General features: G+C 39.0%; 2 protein-coding genes across 14 annotated transcripts in view; one reads left to right on the forward strand and one right to left on the reverse strand.

Annotated features, from left to right (window-relative positions):
• The first annotated feature begins 123 nt into the window (after positions 1 to 123).
• Positions 124 to 8,639, forward strand: ITGB1BP1 (integrin subunit beta 1 binding protein 1). 7 transcript variants are annotated; one of them, XM_026846467.1, is made up of 6 exons: positions 124 to 1,542; positions 2,383 to 2,461; positions 3,165 to 3,301; positions 4,404 to 4,520; positions 7,386 to 7,535; positions 8,253 to 8,639. In XM_026846467.1, the coding sequence occupies exons 1-6, from the start codon at positions 1,471 to 1,473 to the stop codon at positions 8,322 to 8,324; spliced, it is 627 nt and encodes a 208-aa protein (XP_026702268.1). In that variant the 5' UTR covers positions 124 to 1,470; the 3' UTR covers positions 8,325 to 8,639. The 7 variants fall into 7 exon arrangements, with proteins under 7 accessions (XP_026702268.1, XP_026702261.1, XP_026702265.1 ...); XM_026846460.1 differs by having other exon boundaries at positions 128 to 1,542; positions 4,428 to 4,520; XM_026846464.1 differs by having other exon boundaries at positions 150 to 1,542; positions 4,456 to 4,520.
• A 266-nt stretch (positions 8,640 to 8,905) lies between these two features.
• The window catches only part of ASAP2 (ArfGAP with SH3 domain, ankyrin repeat and PH domain 2), a 91,536-nt gene continuing 79,911 nt past the window's right edge, over positions 8,906 to 20,530 (reverse strand). For 5 of the 7 annotated variants that reach the window (XM_026846459.1, XM_026846455.1, XM_026846457.1 and 2 more), the window contains 5 exons: positions 19,787 to 19,955; positions 18,291 to 18,358; positions 16,533 to 16,639; positions 12,530 to 12,652; positions 11,280 to 11,566 (listed from right to left, as the gene is read on the reverse strand). In XM_026846459.1, coding sequence (XP_026702260.1) covers positions 11,492 to 11,566; positions 12,530 to 12,652; positions 16,533 to 16,639; positions 18,291 to 18,358; positions 19,787 to 19,955 — 542 coding nt within the window. In that variant the 3' untranslated portion in view covers positions 11,280 to 11,491. Of the gene's footprint in view, positions 11,567 to 12,529; positions 12,653 to 16,532; positions 16,640 to 18,290; positions 18,359 to 19,786; positions 19,956 to 20,530 lie in introns of all 7 variants that reach the window. The other 2 variants (XM_026846458.1, XM_026846454.1) reach the window with 1 other exon arrangement.

Genomic DNA, 20,530 nt, shown 5'->3' on the forward strand with positions numbered 1-20,530 from the left:
CGGCGTTGGCGCGGAGCGTGCCCGGGAGGCGGGGGCAGTCCCAGCGCCGCTGGCTGTCTGACAGGGCCCGCGCGCCTGCCTCGCCTCCCACCCCCCGCCTTTCTGAGGGAAGCGGGTTCGCCGTTCTGCCGTTTGTCGGGTTATCGTCTGGGGCCGGAGGTAAAGACAGGAAGGAGAACAGCCCGTGGCGGGGTGCGGTGGTAGCCTGCCTGGCTTCTCCGGGCCTCGCCCCGCCGCAGAACCCGGGCTCTGAGGCGGGACTCGATGCTTCCTGCATCCGTAGTGGAGAAAATGCGCCGCAGAAAGTGCGTGTGCTGTCAGGAGCTGCTACCAGCTCCTTCATCATCTCACGTATTAAAAAAGCTCGTGAAGTAGTAGTGCGCGTTAAGCTGTGCCTTCCTCGGAGTCTACCGGCAGAATCAGCAAATCTGCCGGTGTTCTAGCAGCTGCTGCCCCGAAGGAGGGGCTGCTGGATCCGTGCTGGTGGCTGGCGGCAGCCCCGAGGGACCACGATGCCTTGCTGCAGCACTTGTCGCTGAGGGTGGCGTTTGGTCTGCCAAGGACCAAGTGTTTGCGTGATGACAAACACAGCAGCAGTCTGGGGACTGTAATCAGCCTGCATCTCGGATCTGAGTTCCTCGTGCATCTTCCATTATTTTCTGCAGAGTGAGGTGTCTTCAAGTAGGCTGTCTTCCTCCTCTGTCCATTTTCTTCCACCTGCTCAAAATTTCTGAAGCTTTGAAATTAAAATATTCTGAAGCTGGGAAATAGGGTTTCAGCACTCCATGACTGGGAGCCAGCATCCTGCTTCTTGACACTGGCCAGCCAAATGTTAATGAAGTGTCTGAAGTAGTAGGAGAGATACAAGAAAAATGCTTCTGGAATACTCTCAGAACTCCCAGTAACTCAGTTCTAAGGCAGTAAAAGTAACAGGTTTCTTGCTTTAATTTTCAGGAACATTACATTAAGTAGTAATGGCTGCTTCTAGAAGTACTGCAATCAGTAGTTCTTCAGAAGTAGAGTTGTTTGTTTGTTTGGGTTTTTATTTTTTAACAGGAGAATAATCTTTGAAGCAGGGATTGCATTGGATGTACTTTGTAGGGCATTTTGAAATAAAAATAATGCTTTTAAGTGGGAATATAAATTCTAAATTTTGTTTCTAAATTTCTATATATGCATTAGAAACTGACCTTTGCAACAGTCTGTAAACTGGGTAGCAGCATTTTTTTTATGAATTGGAAGGATAGGGAAGTTTTAGCAGACAGCTTGAGGGACTTTCCCAAGTCACAGGTGAATAACACCAGAGGAACGTTACTACTTCCATTCTCAGAGTCTTTTACAAGTTTCTCGGTTTTGTCCATTTTGGAAACAAGTCACTGGTGTTTGCCAGGAACTCCTTCCCTTCCTATGACAGCTTTAATATTTATGTTTTCCTACCTAGAAGATCTTCCTTGATCCAATTATGAGAAAATGTTTAGAAAAGGGAAAAAACGACACAGCAGCAGCAGTTCACAAAGCAGTGAAATTAGTACTAAAAGCAAGGTAAGCTGAGTTTGGTACATACTCGGTTTATGAAAGCACTTTCGTTTATTTGCTTGCACTGATGGTAGGATGTGATTTCCATAAAATGCCATGTTCCACAAGGAGAAATTTCTCCTCCTCCTATTCCTCAGATTGTGTTATGAGAGTTAAAAAAATCTCATCCGTTATAAAGCCCTTGTACTGCAAGATGAATGCTTGATTGCTTCCATAGTGAAGCACACAAACACAAGAGTTTCTGGCAGCACACAGTAAGGTTTGGAGGAAAAAGGAGTATTCTGTAGCGATCAATATTGTCTTTAAGAAGGTGCCTGGTGCTAGGTACCAAGAATGAGTTTATTCTTCAGTACTAGTTGGTTACTCAGTATCTCTCAAAAGTATTCTTCACTTTGAATAATGTGTCCATTTTGTCTGATAGGTATTGGAATGATCAGTTGAATATTCTGGATTTTCCAAGGTGCCGTTTCACTTCCCTTGCACTGCTATGTTATTTCAAGCATTGGTGACAAGCATGTAGTTGTCAATTTCTTCAAGTTAAGATGCAGTACCAGAAAAGTCTGGACATAACCTTAAGGTTCATTTTCTCTTTTTCTTTTACTTCCTCCTTATTTCAAAGTATTTGTGGACTTCTCAAGGGCTCCTGCTGAATTTATATCTACACTGAGGCAGAAAGATAGCTTCAGGAAAAGAATCGGTGGTGGTGGTTTTTTCTCCATGTTTTGCAGTGCTGCTCAACAAATTAGAATGTAAACACTTTTAAAAAAAGAGTTGAGGCAAGTCATCTAAAAGTGAATTGTTAATATGTTCTCAGTAACTTTCTGATTATACTATTTTTTTTCTTAGTCTGTAGATTCCAGTCTTGGGGGACTTTCCAGGTCTAGTACTGTGGCTAGTCTAGATACAGACTCCACGAAAAGTTCAGGTATGTAGTCAGAGTTTGAGCAGACATGTATGGAGCAGGATTAACTTTATGTGTGTTCCTATAAAAGAGCAGAAAATAGAAAAGGTTAAAATATGTATTTTTAATAATTGTGAGTGAATCTCTTAGCCTGTTTACTAATGCATGCATAGCTCTAGGCTTCTAAGGTATCATTAATGATTGATCTAGGATTAAGTCACTTTTCAAATGAAAGTGTCTAAGAGAAACTTAGTTCTGTTACCAGTGTGTTACACAGCATAAATCTGGTATAACTTTTTGGAAGCTATGTTTCCTACTTTTATAAGTTTACAATTGCACTGAAATAATGGAAATAGGATTAAATTTTACTTGTTCTTGCTCACCAGATTACACCACATCACTGCTGGACCAAACAGTCCATTTAAAACGAACATATATAGAAAAGCACAACCAGCTTTTATATGTTTTCTGATTCAAGGCTGTTAACTCCAAACTTGAATTAGTATAAACAGTGCTGTATCATGGATACTGTTGCCTTTACCAAGGGCTGTTCTGAATCAACCCAGGACAGTTCATTAAAGAGAGGAGTTATCCTGTGGTAAGGTTAAGTCTTTGATGAAATTCTGCAGAAATTTGGGAATTTAGTAAGTTAGTCCCATTAACACTAATTAAAAGAGTACTACTGTTCTGGAATTCTTCAGAATTGCTGTGTTTTATTTTGTTGCAGGACAAAGCAATAGTAATTCTGATACTTGTGCAGAATTCAGAGTTAAGTATGTTGGTGCCATTGAAAAATTGAAATATAATGAGAGCAAAAGTCTCGAAGGGCCATTGGACTTGATAAATTACATAGATGTTGCACAGGTGAGTGGATTACAAAAGACAATGCCAACAGCATCAGAACATTTTAAGCTAGGTGTATTTCTTTCATATTATCGTGTGCTCTGACATCTTCGTAAATTTTAGACTTATTAGAATAAAATAGCTTAATTTAACATACCTTAAGCTATGAGTCTCAAGGGCTGTCACACTCAATTCCATCCTTTTGAGAAGATGCACCCAAAAAGCCTCTCTGAAGAAGCAGGCTCAGAGCACAGACCCTTTTCATTAGTCATTTCTGAACAAGTATCCCAAATGAATTGTTTTTTATGTCTTCAGCACTGTTAGGACTAGTATCCAGGAAAGAATATCTCCTTCAGATTTTCTCAGTTCTGTAGAAGTTTTCCTGTAGAGGAAAATGTCAACTTTCTGCTTACATGTGTGACCAAAGAATCTGAATAATATTTGGGTCATCCTTGCCAAACTCTGGTTACTGGTACTTACTTTTCTTTAACTGGTTGTTCTCATTAGGTAGCTGATCGTTTGTATCTTTACAAGCACAGAATGTCTGTTTATCTTACAGTAACTTGACATTTAAAGTATCTGAATATTGGCTAAATCTGTTTTTACAGACAAATAACAAAATTGCTGCCAGTGATCACCCAGGGTCAGCGCAGCATGACAGGGCATGCGTTATTTTTAAGCCCATCCGATTTGACCACAGAGCCAACCTCCCCTGAGATAATAAATTCCTTTCTGGAATTATGTAATATTTAGAATGGAATAGACTGTTTCAGTTGTAAGGGACCTACAACCATCATCTAGTCCAACTGCCTGACCACTTCAAGGACCACCAAAAATTAAAGTATGTTGTTAAGGACAGACCTGGGGCCTCGACCACCTCCCTAGGAAGCCTGTTCCAGTGTCTGACAACCCTTCTGGTAAGGAAATGTTTCCTGATGTCCAGACTAAACCTCCCCTGAATATATTTCACATAATGTTAACAGATTGGACGAGTGCAAGAGTGGCAGGCAGACTCCACACAGCCAGAGATGGGCAGTGATGTTGCTGATCCAGTGGACTGAAGTACACACAAGCACATTTTCTATTATGTATATTCATTGTTCACGTTCTGTCTGCACTAAAGGCTTTTGTTTGTTTCCCTCCAAAGCAAGATGGAAAGTTACCTTTTGTTCCAGGTGAAGAGGAGTTTATTATGGGAGTTTCCAAATACGGCATTAAAGTTTCAACATCTGATCAGTATGTAAGTGATTCACAACAAACTGTCTTTATGGTGAGAGTTGAAAAGTGCTTTCATGTATTTCTTTGACAGATGATCTGTGTGACCAAAATGTCAGTTCTGGCTTTAAGCAAAAGTAAAACAAACAAACAAGCACCTCACAGCAGCACTGCTTCATGTTGTATCTCCTTGGGGTTCTCTTTTCCTGGTTGGATTGGTTGGGTTTATGACAAAAATCCATTCCTTTTGAGCTAGAGCACCAGACAGAAGGCAAGTAAGCCTTTATGTTCTTTGGGCACATCTTCCCTTCTTTGTGGCTGTCCTGCCATTCTCTCATGTGGAAAAGTAGCACAACTGTGGTGGCCAAGACCACAGGTTCCTCAGCCTGAGTTAGTAATGTAATTCCTATTGATGTTATTGTGGAGAGAAAAAAAAAAAACAAAGGATGCTTTTTTCAAGAATAACTGAGTTGTCTTACTCTTTAAAGTTCCAGCCTTGCAATTCTAATCCAAGACTGTGAGTTCATTCTAGTATTAAAGCCTTACGATTCCACTTTATTGATCAAGCCTATTTTTTGTTTGCATCATTTCCTACATGTAGTTTATTTTCCTTCAGCACACTTAAAGTAGCTTTTTTGCTAAAAATAAAAATCCGGTCTGTTCCCCAGGGCCCTCCAGTTGCCTTTGTACTGCAGCCTTGTGGTTTCCTTCTGGTTGCCCTCAGACCCCCAGATACCATAAATACTTGGCCTTGTGAAGTCATGACCCACCAACAACCCAGCAATGCCTGTTCACTAAAAGCAAGTATGAGGACAGTGAATAGCATTGCTCAATAGCCGAATACTCTGAAGAGAGCCAGAAAGTTTCCTTTGGCCCCTTCAGAAAATAAAACACTTGTTTCTAATGCCTGGGGGATATTGTAGTAGTTGTTACTCAAACTTTGAATTCTTTGGGGTTCTGTTTTTGCTGTCCTCCTAAATTCTTAATTCTCAGTAAGAACTTAAGTTATGCTGTTATTTAAATTCCTTTGTATTTTGATAAAGATCACATGGATAAAAGTCTTAAAATTACCTGTCTGTCTTCAAGCTGAAAGCATGCACAAGCTGATGAAGCCTCCTGTGATTAAGCTAGCTTGCACTGTTTTTTCATTGCATTGCATTGTATCCCAAATTCTGGCTTTTTGCATCTCTATCACTGTTGACATTTAATCTGTCCTTTAGTGTGTTAGTTCATCTAACTGTTTTCATAGAGTTCCAAGATGGAAAGTTTTCTCTGCATTTGTACAAAGAATTCAGTCTTTTATGACTCTGGGGGAAAGTTGAGAGTTCTGTGATTTGTAGATACCTTTGCAGGTGAATAGGCAGCTATTTGAGATGCCAAAAAGAGACTGCAGGATACAAAATTTCTCCGCACAGATTTCAGCCAACATTTGAGAAATTATTCCGTTAGTAACTGAAATACATATAGCTATGTAATTCACTGATACATTTCCATTGTTTGTGGATGCAACCACTAGAAACCAAAGGCAAAGTATTTCCAGAAGTCACATAGGCTTTGGTCTCATTCTGTTCACACTCTGTTTGCCTGTATTTGTACATTATTTATATGTACACACACGTATGGCAGAGTTTGTCCATCCATGATCTCATTTCTCTCTCACCTGCAGAATCCCCCTCATAGCCAAATACTGGAAGGAGGGGAGGAAATTAATTGACAGGGGGACAGTCTACTTTAAAGAATTCTGTCCTCCCTCTTTTAGTGATAATCCACATGCACATTAGCACTGTAGCAAGTTCCAAGCAAGTAACTAAAAAGTTACAAGTGATGTGGAGGGAAACCTTGGCAACTTTCATACAGAGACAGGAGGGTTGATTCAGTAAGTTCCATATCAGCTCCAGCTGCCTTTGGCGTGGTACAACAGGTGGTGATGGTACGAATAATTGTGAGCGGAGGTCAGGGATGGAGATGTTCTGCAAGAGGATCTTAGGAGCTCTGGTAGAGGGCTCTCCCTTGAGGGTTTCATAGCTGGCATTAAGCTCACTGTCCATTGTACAGCTTTTGTATCAAAGTAGATATTTCTTTAGACCCTTCAGCTACTGATGGGGAGAAGGTGTTTGATGCCATGAACATAGAAAAAGAGCTGTCTTGAAGTCCTGAGACCCTAGAGGTGGTATTGCTGGAATGAATCAGATGAGTATTAGCAGTTGGGTAGGATGCCTTGAGAAGAAAGGCTTTGTGTAGGGATGGTCTGCAGGGGCCTTCTACTGGACAACATGGACCAGTCCCTTTTTGGAATGGCCAAGGTTAGAACTGTTGGGACTGCAGTGAAACCCTGCTGCTGTGGTGGAGAGAAGGCTCCCAGACTTGATCTCTGCAAGAGCTGGGTCCCATGCTATGGCTCAGGCCCCAAGTAGCTACCCTCCCTGCCCCCCAAAGCAAGTAACCTTGTCCATACCCTCTTCCAGGAACAGCATTTCATGTACTGTTCCCAGAACTGAGACAGAGGTCTGAAAAAATACTGGAAAAGTAAAAACTGTTTTTAAGTTACCTCTGTGCCAGAGGTACGGCGTGTGCCACCTGTCCTACACACAGAGGGCGAGTGGGGATAGGTGGAAAACAAATGTGTGCTTTCGTAGTATGGCCAGGAATGTAGTCCACATATGAATGAAATTCTGAAATAGAAGCAAAAATTGAAGCTAAATTTGTGTTAAACCACCACTTATTTTTTAAAAATCTTGACTAAATTCTCTGTAATTTTGTCAAGGAATATTTTTTTTCCTGTAAATAAATCTGAAGTATTCTTTCCTAAGCGAGAGTATCAAAATAGGTGGAAAACTGAAATAGCTGTTGCAGTGTTCTAGAGTAACTTTTGTTTGCCACATGGTTTCAGGATGTGTTACACAGGCATGCCCTCTATTTAATTGTACGGATGGTCTGCTATGATGATGGTCTGGGAGCAGGAAAAAGTTTACTGGCTTTGAAGACAACAGATGCAGCCTCTGAAGAATGCAGCCTTTGGGTATATCAGTGCAATAGTTCGGTAAGAGTTTATGTTTACAGTGTTTAATCCAGCTATCAGTATTTGGATTGTAAAGGCAGATTCTTGAATGCCTTGTGAAAGCTTTTTGGCATAAAAAAAAAAAAAAAAGTATAAATTTGCCCTGGCTGAGGAGGGCAGAAAAGCCCTGCTGACTGCATTTGATCAGCTTTGAGGAAAAACACCTACATTCCCTAAAATTGCCAGTGAATGTACATGTCTGAGAAAGCTTTTTACAATCTAGAGTGCCACTGTAGCTGCTGGGGACAATTCACTATTTGTATTTTTGAAGACAAAAACCACTTAAGATTGGACAGAGAAGGGAGGGATTGAGTAACGATTCTGGGAATAGAGCAGGCATTCCTGTTTATAAGCCAGGGAAGTGATCCCTTCTTAAGAGTAGGAGAATTCAGTGTCAGGATACTGTGATATGACACACACTCTTAGCAGCACTGGGGGGACACATGAACTGACTTTCTGAATACTAGTGTCATGCCATGATGTGAGCTAACAACTCTGATTTGTTTCAAGAGAGCTCATTTAAAACAGCTTCCCATGTGTCATTGCAGACCACAGAAATCAAATTAAATCTCACTTGTGCCACTCCATTATGCACGTCTGCCAAAAGAATGATAAAGGTCGCATTCTGCTTTAAATGGGTTTTGAGACATTTAGAAGTTCTTCAGAAAGTGTTAATGTGCATGTTTGGGGCTTTTTTAGGAACAAGCACAAGCTATTTGCAAAGTGTTATCTACAGCCTTTGATTCAGTTTTAATGTCGGAGAAGTCCTGATTTTCTTCAGCAGCACATGACTGTGTAGTACAAGAAGCCTTTGTGTGGAGAGGAAATGGGGCTCCTTGGTGATGCCACAGCCTGGCTGTAGCTACACACAAACCTAGAAAGGACCTGCTGTGCAGAGAAGAGCCATGCAACCTTGCACATGGTACTTTGTCATTCCCCAAACATGACTTGAAGACAGTTTTCCATCTTCAGTTTCCAGGACAATACAGAATTTTATATTTAACATGATTTTTTTTTCCTAAATCATGTTTTGTATATTAATGTCCATATTGTAGAAATGTAAAATAAAACTGACACTTGCTTCTCTCTCTTTGTCTGAAAAACAATTTGTTAAAATAAACTTCAGTTCTGCTTAGCCTATGTATCAGAATAGAACAAGAGCAAAGTGGTAACAGTCATTTTGTGCTTTACACCTCTAATTTAACCTTAGGTGTGCCATCTGCACAGTTTTTACCTGAAAATAAACTAAAAATCCACAAGGTGTACATTTTTTTGCTTAAATGCTACTTGTTTGTATTTCTCATTTTACACATTGAAAACAAGAATATTGTCTAAGCAAAGCAGAGTAACAGAAGAGAAGTAGCCAATGTGATTTTAAAAGTAGTTTTATTTTTCCAGACATTTGACTGGTTAACAAGAGTAAAATTTCTTAATCATGCTCTAATTATAAATCACTGCATCCAGGACATTGAAAATAAGAGTTGATTTTAGGTTATACAATATATACAGTTGCTCTGCAACTAAACAAAATAAAAACAACTGAATTGAATATTATACATCTCATAGCATTCTAAGCTGCATTTTAAGTGTCACTTGCTCCTTTTTAAACAGTTAACACAGCAACCTAATAGTCTCTCTATTAACAGGTTTTTTGAATCATTATTCTAATCAGATTTGAAAAGTTGTATGAAATATGCCAAAATTTTGGACTTAAAATTCTTAATTTTATATTATAAATAGATATCTACAGGCTCTAGAATTTCTTTTTCCTCTGCCAGAGGAGCAAACTTTGAGAAACAAGAAAAATTGAGGGATAAATTTCACTTAGCTGCTCTTTATTGGTCCTCAAGATTTTAGCTGTCTGCACTGTTAGTGCTATTAAGTTATATTCTACAAGTTTCCTAGTTTTTAAGTGACCAGTGAACAAGGTTGTGACATTTTAAAGTGTATTCCTCTTCTAGTAGAACTCGAGGAAAATTTGCATCATTTAAGAGTTGTTACATATACTATAAGATTCTGTGTTAAAAATACTGTACATTAGGAGATCTGTGCAAAATAATATGCCCATTTACTCTCTAGACTCTATCAGGGATAGAAACATACAAAATAGTGTTGCAAACTGAACATATCAGTAAGTGAATAAACTGTAGTGCTAAACTATTACTCTATCATTTTACTGGGAACTTTGAAAATACAGACTAATTTGCTTCAACTTGCAACAAAAATAACTTGAAACATTCCAGTTTGTTCCCCATTTATACTGCAGCAACAGCATCTAGGAAATGAAAGTTCTGCGTATACTTGGCTGTACCCACACGTTTGAGAGGCTGCCAACCAACTGTACCATGTAGGAAAGGCAATACAAGGTAAGATCAGTGTTGCTCTTCCAGCACTAACGCAACGAGATTTTTCTCCCAATAAGCATATAGATGGTGGTGGCCTATTTTCCATTCCGTTCAATGTGAAATGGCCATTTTAAACACCATTTGTCAGAAATTCAAAGTTCTCTTGATAAATCTAGAGATACAATATTCACGAAACGTGATCAAAGCCAATGTGACCTAGACATTGATTTTTCTTATCCTATGCCATCAGTTGTCTCCTGTAGCATAAGCAAAACCTGGTACAATTTCACAATATACAAACATCAAAATGACGTCAGATTTGTGTTGGTGTTTTGTATTTCATCAACCAACTGGGAACTATCCATGGCCTAGCCTTTGTTCACAAATTAGTAAAACAAATTTAACAACAGTGTAGCTACCATATATGCGGGTATATTATATAAATACAGAGTGAGTTTGCAAACCATCATTGTTTGCAGGGTAGTGGCACACAAAATTGTATAAACCAGAACATAACGTAGTGTACTGGTGAGGTGTCGGATACCTTATTGACCAAGGATAATTACCTAAGCATTCCACCAAATATGTTCTCTCTGTGAACACATTGCTGGGTGATTTAAGAAAATTCAAGAATTTAAAAACAAAGTCTAAACACTATAATGAGACAAGTGTAAGAAATGCTCTGCAATCCATCATCATAGTTAAGTACATCTCAGGACGTGCAGTATTCATATCCTTGAGTTAATGTAGTAACTCATTAATATTGCCATAGTTTAGTTAACCAGCAGTAGTCACATTAAATGACCAAAATGGATGTAACATACATAAAGAACATTCAAAAAACAGGTTCTACACACGTGCAGCATAGAAAAATGAAACAGTCTCAAGCTCACAAAATTAGAACTAGAAAGTTCAACGAATAACACAGATTTCAGATAACTTTAAGCAAATATCTACATCCATTCTGAAAGAAAGACGTTTCTCCTGTGGTAAACTGAAATACCTTTTCACTTTTACCTGGCCAAAGACACCTGGATTAAAATATTTTCTTCTGTAATTGTTGACATCCTGGATGACAACCAGTATGGCAAGATACTGGATGAGTCCAATTTAGAACTACACAGCAGCTTGCATGTTTTGGTTCCAAGGCTGCAAATGGTATTGAGAATTGGATAAATTCACTGCCCTGTTAGATACACACAATTTCTTTTGACTGGGGAAGCAACACTGAACTGTGAGATTGTCATGTTACGAAAGGGAGAATAAAATTACAGTGAATCGATTGAAAAGAACATTCATGATGTTGTGATATTCATAGATGGATTTTGATTGTTAAAGCTTTTCAGTTCACCTTGAAAAATACAGGAAGAGGTTTTTTTTTAGTGTAAACTGCTCATGAGAAGTTTTCACATAGAAAAAAGTTTTAAAAGTCCCAAAATCAGAATGATGGCAATAAAAAAGTAAGCTACAGTACCTAGGACTTGGGCAGTGCTCTGGCAAGGTGTCTACAGATAGGTAGATGAAATGAAATAGAGCAAAACTTATTTCTGTGACCGCTGGAAATGAGAAATGTCTCCACTTATCAGTAGCAATTTAGTCAACAATAAAGTGCACAAATGATACAGGGAAAGCTCCTTTCCGACTGGGATCTCCATCAATATGACCAATCTGAAAGAGTCCAGATATTTTTCAAGTTAATCTCAAAAAAGGCATTTCAGTATCACCAAAATTAATACCAGTGACCTTCCTGCCTGTAGTATGATCAGCCTCTCCTTACATCTTTTCTGCAGTGGTATTCTTTTGCTTTTGCAAATGGGAAACATCAGAAAATTCAGTGTAGCAAGGTGCATTTGTCATTCAGCTTTGTTAAACATTTTTTTAAAAAATTCTGGTTTATCCAATTCTTTGAAAGTAACATGTCATAATGCAGTACCACTGCCATATCAATTCAGTGTTTTTTGTGATGCCTGGCAGCCCATATTCTGCCTCTGTTAAGTTGCTTCTGCTTCCCCCTCTTAACAATCACTGAAAGGTAAAAGGATGAATCAAGCTTCAATAGTTTTGGGGTTTATATGCTTCTATTTTTGTTTATACAGCATTACTGTCAATTTAGATGCAATCTGAAGTTAAATTCTTTGCTAGCTAGCAATAAGAGTAAGGCAAGTGTTCTCATGCATAACAATTTTCCCAGAGTTTGCTTTAGCTGATGAAGGTCTGGAGTGTAAATAGTTGAGGTAGTTTCCAAGCTCAGAAAGACCATTTCTCAGTCTCAGTCAGCTGAAGAATTAGGACAATACAAAGCTGTCTTCTGAGGCCCCACAGAGAGCATCTTCAAGTAGCAGGTTCTTAAACTGCTAACACCCCCCAATCATTTCCTGAATCAAACAGACGAGGTCCCCTGTATACTGTGAACCCTACTAACGAGATTTATTTTTTTATGAATGAGAAAAGTCAAAAACTTATCTGAAATTTGATTTCTGAACAAAACAAATTTCTGGAATCAGGTTTCTGTGAGATGAAACTTTCTTGTTATCTGGAACCCCGGGTGGGGGATTTTCTGAAGTCAGTGTCATTCTCTAGATTTCATTCATTTCTTTCCAAATACGTTGATGGAAAATGCAAAATACTCACCCACCACTCCTGATCTTCTTCACCATCGACTACAATAATATCTCCCTCTGAAAACGTTAGCTCATCTGGGTTATCTGCTACGCAGTTGTAAATTGCTTTTACTCTCTTGGGTTTAGTTTTTGACTGAAATATAAAAGTAAGTAAATGTAAATAATACAGCATTGAAGAGACAGAATAGAGTTGAGCTAGGAGTTGATCTAAAGAAAGCTTCAGAACCACTTCCAACCCTTATTTTTCATAGGTTAGAGTTCAGCTACATCTTTTATGCTGGGTGCTTGTGCTCCAGGCTGAATTTGTCAGGATCCAAAGTCTTTCAGAACTACTGTGCCACTAGCACGGGCCAGGTTTCCCTTAGTCCAGGCTCATCCAAACCTGTCTTCAGAGCTCTACATCATTGCAGCAAGTATGATTTTATTCAGAAGATGGGGTGATCATGATCAAGTGCTACGCAGCAAGTGTAAAAGCAGCAGCATTATCAGGAACAGGCCTGAGCCACCGGCCATTACACCCCTTCTTAATTTGCTAAATCCATTTCAGCAGTATACAAACCCTCTGAAATGCTTCGAGGACTACAAGCCACAACTCTTCCAATAGCAGTTTAGTAAGGAGTTGCAATATTCCAATATTGCACTGGGACTCCAATCCTAATTGTGTTCTATTTGAAACAATGTCCAAATTGTTTTTCTCTGGTATCACTGTATCCACCATCCTAACCTCACACCTCTCCGAGTGCAACCTGGCCTGCATTTGTTTTCAACCTCTTCATTCTCTGTTGCAGACCAACAATAATGCTACCTACATAGTGTATCCATGCAAGGAGTGGAGAGGCACAGGACCTGGAGGCAGAGCATAAGCCTTCTACCATGAGTCCACACTCCTCCCCAGTTTGCCCAGCCCTAGCCAACAAAAATTTCTCCTTTCTACCCTAAGATTCCAGAGCAGAGCTATGTGCCATTTAGGTCAAGAGACGTCTATTAATGCAGTGAGTGTTTGGGACAGAGGCTCCAGATGGGATAAGGGAAAGAAGGTCTCATCACCATCCTGGAGTTCCCCAGGGACTGGTCTCAGTCCCTAGTTAGGTCACCCATGGAGCAGGAAGCTTGTGGGGGGAGAAGAGACTCCATCCACAAGTCCACTTCTCTCCCCAGTAAAATGCTCCTCTGTGGACAGTACTGCTCAACTGCCTCTTAATGGGCCATTTTGTTAGAGCTGAGAGCCGTGGAGAGACTGTTTTCTCCACCTTAGAGAAGTGATAGTATCCCAAATTTACAGTCAAGCAGTAGATGGGGAATGAGGGAGGCAGCATCATCGTTAAGGTCCTCTGTAAGTAAGCATCCATTTGGACTTCAGTATAAAAAAACCTGACCTGCCCAGACCAGGCATACCCTTAGGCTCTATCTATGGGGTACACCCCCCAGGGCTGGCAGCCTTGCACAGCATCATAGCAATTCTGCCAGGTGCTCAGTCAAGTTACAGTTTGAACCACAAGCACCTTTTAGGTCAAGAGGGAAAAGCTTCACATCAATACAACAGTAACATAATTACTAAGTTCAAAGCACAGTAATTACAGGTATTTCTTGTTCTTTAGAAGGCAAAGAAATTAAAATATACCAATCCCAGGAGACTAAAATCTTCCAGGAAGAGTTTCCCATGTATCTACAATATGGTTTCAAAAATCTAAAATACACATTGGAAAAAAAACCCCAAAAGATGCATCAGGAGTTTCCATCTGACAAACAGGCTATTGGGCAAATGCACCGTACAGGAGATAAGCCACTGGCTACATGTGCATGTACAACTAGACCTCTTTTTTCTTTAGTCAAGGAGCCCTTCTGCAATCATTTCCAAAATCTGGGCTGGCCTCTGGATTCTCTGGCAGGGTAAAGACTTAGCAAAAAAGGCTGGAGTATAAGGCTAAGTGGAGTGATTTAGTCAAAGTACTTCAGCTAGACTGATCTAGCTAAAGCTCTTTAGCTAAGGGGCCCCTGACTAAATCTCAGCTAAGATGCTTTAGCTAGATTGATTTAGCTAAAGCACCTTAACTAGGACATACTCCATGAGCCAGGTTTCCCTTACTCTTCTGTACTTTCACAAGAAGAAAATCATCCAGCTGATTTTCTCAGTCTCCCAAAATTCACCTTGCTGAAGCCCTAGAGACATCTGGAGAGTCAGATTTGGTTTTCATATGTGCAATTAATATTAAATTGTGGAAACACTGTGACTATTCCAAAAAACCATCCAGGATACCCCATTCACTCATGAGTAAAGCAATTTGTCCTATAAAACAAGGAGGGAGACAACACCACAGACAACTACTACAACCTTAATTTATACAGAAAGCCAGGTAAGGAGATATTTCAGAACAGACAGATGTGTTGAAAGGATGTATCCAGTGCTCACACTTGAATCCCAGAACACACAACAGAAACTGATCAGGGTCCAACAGCTTCACAGAGTAAATATGGCAATTCCCTTGGTGCACATAAGTAAAAGGGATAGATACTCCATTTTACACTAATCAGACCATTTAATTTTATTGTTATTTTGATGCAAGATAGAGTATCTTGGTCAAACAAGAGTGGGGGAGGCAATAAAACATAAGATTTTATACTCCCAGCTAATGCAAGATGAACTCCAGACGTCTCTATGGCTTTTCAGCATTATCAGATGAAAAACAGCTAATCTGAGTTCTAAGAGCTAAAGACAAATGTGCAAAGCTATGCGCAGACACTGAGGTCCGTCCTGGAGAGTTACTATTTCAGTAGACATGGTTAAGGTAAATGGATGAAGGGAGACAAGACAGAGGACTGAAGAAGGGAGGTCTTTTCATTAGAGCCCATTAATAAGACAAATGCAGATGCAGGAACACCACATCATCTACCTCTCAGTTCATTATTTACCTACTGAACCACACTCCTACACAGAATGTAAAGCATGAAAGAGCCCAGACCTAGTCACATACAGCATCTCAAGAAGTATGGACTCTCTAGATTGTCATTTGCTTACTGCAGAGAAATAGTCATGATCAAGTATATGGATGTTTATCACATAAGAGAGCAATATAAAGTCTGAGCAAGGACCAAAGACCCAGCTGAACCACACATAATGTAACAGCTCAACTGGAAGTGCATCCCTTTACCTGCACCAGTATAAGAATACAGCTATTGACACTAATATGTGCACTACCGTTCATGGTCCTAGATTATAAATAAGAATATCTAAGAGTATAAAAAGGCCACACAATCAGATCAAGAGTCCATGTAAATCCAGTATCTCTTTTCTGACAGTCACCATAAGGCTGGGGGCAGGGTAGAGAAGAAGAATATACAATACTTCCAGCCTTACCCTTCACCCTCCTTCTGGCTAGGAATGTCTCAAGTCAGATGCGGTTTCTGGGTTCTTACCAACAGATTTCTCTCCTGTCATCCAATGAATGCATGACAAAGATGCAAAACGAACCAACTGCACAAAAAAACAATTTCTTTTGATTTGAACTTGACTCCTCCTAGTCCTGTCTGAAGCCAGTTGATCTACCTATGTGAACAACTGTATCTGCTTCCATTATAAAAGTAAGCATAAAACCTCCCTCAGTACTTACTTCACTGAAGTTTAAGAATGAAGTACGTGTGATCTACAAGTGCCTCACATCAAGCTTACCTGCCTTCAGTAACTCAAACCATACATTTTGTGGATTGTGTTGGTCACATTTTGACACAAAGAATCCATGTTTCTTTTATTTGGTTTCCCTTTGGGTTTTGTTAGGTTTTTGTTTGGTTTTTTTTTTAAATTTAAAATCACATACTATCATATAGGAAATGCAAGAAAAGTTTTCATAAATATTTAGTACAAGTCACACACATATTTAACACAGGATACAGGCTTTGTATCATGTGTTTTCATGATTCTCACACTTCCTCCATAACAGGATACACTATCATGTCAACAACATGTTTGATAGAGTGCGGAAGTTTTAATAAAATCAGAACCCAAATCATCTACTTACTATTTGTGATTTCCTTGGCATTGGTGCTGGTGGTTGGATTTGTGCCAAAGTATTTGTTGTAGAACCAGTTTGCGTTACTGGAATTTCACATACAGACTCTCCTGCTGCTAAAGTAAGTTAAACAAGTAAATTTTAGGCATGGGTTTAAAAAAAAGTAAGAGTGATGACACAAATTAAAACCAAATTAATTATTCTTTAAAGGATACAAATAATTTTATACCCATGAGTATTTCTCTTTTAAAATGATTCTTTCTAAATAACTGAAGAGAATTTTTCTACCCTTTTCCTTACCAAAAAGGCCTCTTTTCCCACAGACAGTTACCTAAGACCTTTAATACTACAGATATGCTAAAAGAGAAAAAAGCCTATAAAATAGATGAGAGCAGAACCAAATACCCTATTTCCCATTTGTTCACTTCAGACTGCGCTTTTAAAACCCTTCTTTGCTAGCAAAGACCATCATTATCAAGATGCTCTATCCTTTACAGGAGACTCCAGACACAGATGGCAGACAGTCATTAGCATATTCCCCTTCAGTATATCAAGGGGAAATAAAAAAGAATCACAGCAAGAACCAATGAACATCATATATACAGTGGAAGGGGAAACTGGGTAGGAGAAATTCCACTACAACCACCACAGAATCCACATAAACTTTACTGTGGACATTTTATTGAAATGACATTATTGTGATGTCCCAAAGTGGTAGTAACTTTGAACAATGAGAAGTGCAGAATGAATAATGAACTCTGTTCATTATTATGAAAAGACCAATATTGATTTGCAATTTAATTAAAAGTGACACTATATGACTTTTAGATTTTAATCTAGAAACCTTTTTCTATTCTAAAATATGTATCTGTTACCTTGTTTATGACATGCAAACAAGAGAGTAAACTAACTAAAGCTTTCATAATGCATCCTTTGTTTGAGTGGGGTTTAGTAAGGTCAGAAAGGCTAAAACCCAGCTGGAACTGAATCTGGCAAGGGTTATCAAAGACAACAAGAAAAGGCTTCTGTAAATATATAGGTAACGAAAGGAAAATTAGGGAAAATGTGGGCCCATTGCTCGGAGATGGGGATCTTTTTACACAGGACATGGAAAAGGCTGAGGCCCTGAATGCTTTCTTTGCCTCAGCCTTTATTAGCCAGACCAATCTTCAGGAATCCCAGGTCCCAGGGACCAGGCAAAAGTCTGGAGCAAGGATGTGCAAAGTCCTGCACTTGGAGACAAACAAGCCCATGCACCAGTATATGCTGGTGGCCACCCAGCTGGAAAGCAGGACCAGAGGCAATGGGCACAAACTAAAACACAGGAGGTACTGTCTGAACATCAGGAAACACTTTTTGACTGTGAGAGTGACTGAGCTCTGGCACAGGTTGCCCAGAGCAGTTGTGGAGTCTCCATTCTTGGAGATATTCAGAAGCTATCTGGACAGCATTAGGCAACTGCTTCTGGGTGGCCCTGCTTGAGCAGGAGGGTTGGCCCAGATGACCTCCAGAGGTCCTTCTCAACCTCAACCATTCTGTAACTTTGTTTCTTATTACATGGCCATGTTTTTATATTAATTGGGCCATAACTGTTCATGCAGAAGAGCTTGAGGCATTAGGGTCTCCGCAATCAAGAAGAGAAACAACAAGAATGCTGGTACTGACTATATCTAAATGTGTAAGGTAAATAAAAAAAACCACGCTCTCCCTTAGGCTGTTATAATGATAGCTTAATTAAAATAAAATAAATTTCTAAACCGCAATTACCAGTTTGTTGTAGAGACCCAAGTCCTCTGGACTGTCCTTTGTTAGTTAAGCCAGATGACTTCTCAGTCCTGTGCAGAAAGTTAGAAATTCATCCATTTAAGAAACAAACAAGAACTTGAACCACAACAATACAGAGTATTGTTATACATATATATTGTTATTTTATAATATAAATTATAAAATTCTCATCGTCTTCAGTATATTCTGGTGAAAGCTATTTTGCTTTTAAAAATAATATTATACTTTGCTTCTGTATATTTGTTTACACCAATAATGAGCTGCACTTAAATTAAAAAGTGTAAGGCAGAAGAATAATATAGATTCAATTATTGCAATTTGTGTAGAGCAGATTTCTCTTTTTCTAAATTCTGAAGTTCCTTTCAGTGCCGTTTTAAAATTCTTTGCTAAAATTATGTATCCATATTAATCTGTACATTGTAGCAAGCTTCAGCAAGTTGCTTCTTTCTTTTACTTAGTATGGTATATGCAATCAAAGGACTAGAAAGGAAACTCAAAGGTTGTTTACCTCTTTCATTCACAAAGGATTAACAAGTTACTACGATATTTCCCTATGCTTAATTTTGAAAAGATATCTCTAGAGTCTAATCAAATTATTCTTCTCACAGCTTCTCATTACCGTATTGATCTCCCCTGATTTCTGCCTCATTGTTTCATATCTTTATTTTACTGCAATACCCAAAACTGAACACAGTAGTCCAGCTGACGCATTACTGATGTTGAGTCAACTGGCAGGATTAATTCATATAGTTTGCAGGCTACAATCAAACAATCCTATTTCTCTTTGACTCGTCCACAACAGCATGAGTCATCTGACTTACTATTATCTATGATTCACTATGTCCTTGCAGATCCTTCTCTTAAGGACTTTTGCTTAACCATACTTTGCTTCGTTTCTGTAACAATCGTTCTTAAGTACTAAATGTTGCTTACTGAATGACATCCCTCTTCTCTCTTGACTACTATTCCAGCTTCTCAAGGCTACTTTGGATATAATCCTGTTTTCCCAGACACTGGTTGCTCCTAACTTTGTTTCCTGTAAATTTAAAAATTGTATTTTCTGTTCCACGTCTTTCTACTCCTGCCATGAATGAAAATACTGTATGGAACTGAACCTACACAAAAAGCATGTGAACAACAAATAACACAGTCAGACATAAGATCCAATTATCTCTGTTATTAGATGAGAATTAGAAACAGCATATTCTTTGTGGCTTCTTATTTCCATCATGGCTAAGCATTCTGTAGATATTCTGCAAGTCACATAATCTAAAACCACTAGGGTGTCTTGTTTTTATGTGGGAATCCTTGTAATCTGCTTCCCTTAACTGTCTGCCTTCTGTTCCTTCCCATGCTCTAGAATACATCATTTGCAAAAGTATGCATGTTTTATAGAAGACTTGCATGTTATATGCCATAAAACTGAAAAGTTACTAGTAATTACGAAGTATATTAGATACTAAAATGACATCAGTTACCCAGGAATAGGCTTTCTTTGAGAGATTCTACTCGGAGGTTGTGGGGGCAGTGGTGGTGGGGCTGGCTTAGTTTGTGAAGGAGCTGGTTGCTGTTTAGATTGCTGGTTCAGAGCTTCTATAATGCTGGCTGTCTTTGCCACTGGAGGCGGTGGTGCTGGAGAAAGCACATCTATAGAAGAAAGTTAGACAGTGAAATGGAATTAAACTTCTGTTTACCATTTTGTTTCTTGGGTTCTCATCCACAGGTTTTCCTGTTACAGGATTTACCCCCATCCACGAAAAATGTAATCAATAACTTAAACAGAAAGCAATCCTGCCATTGGAAGGAGGACCTCTCTGGAAAGAGGTTTACCTTTTGTTTCACCTAGTCAAGGTCAGAGAGCTTACAAGTACTTCAATTTATTCAAGAATCAAAGTACAAGCAAGGAAAATGCTTACCAAAGTCAGTCATATTCTTGAAAACAGTAGATCAGAATATATTTAATGAAGTGCTAATATTGTTTGCTCGATCAAGGTCTTCAGTTCGTGTTTTATGTTAAAGTAACTGAGTGAAAAATTTTATTTAGAGGAATGTCTTTTCTTAAAATCCAGTTACAATTAATGTCTAACTTCACATTAGGTTTAGCAATTAATTAAAATTTCTGTTGAATTCTTAAACCATCCCAACAGCAGCTAGCAATGCATTAAAACATCTTTTTGCATTCCTACAGTCTCTAAGGATTAAGCATAATGTCGGACATAGCC

Source organism: Athene cunicularia (genome assembly GCF_003259725.1).
Source record: "Athene cunicularia isolate RWA chromosome 3 unlocalized genomic scaffold, athCun1 chr3_part1, whole genome shotgun sequence".
NCBI lineage: Eukaryota > Metazoa > Chordata > Aves > Strigiformes > Strigidae > Athene > Athene cunicularia.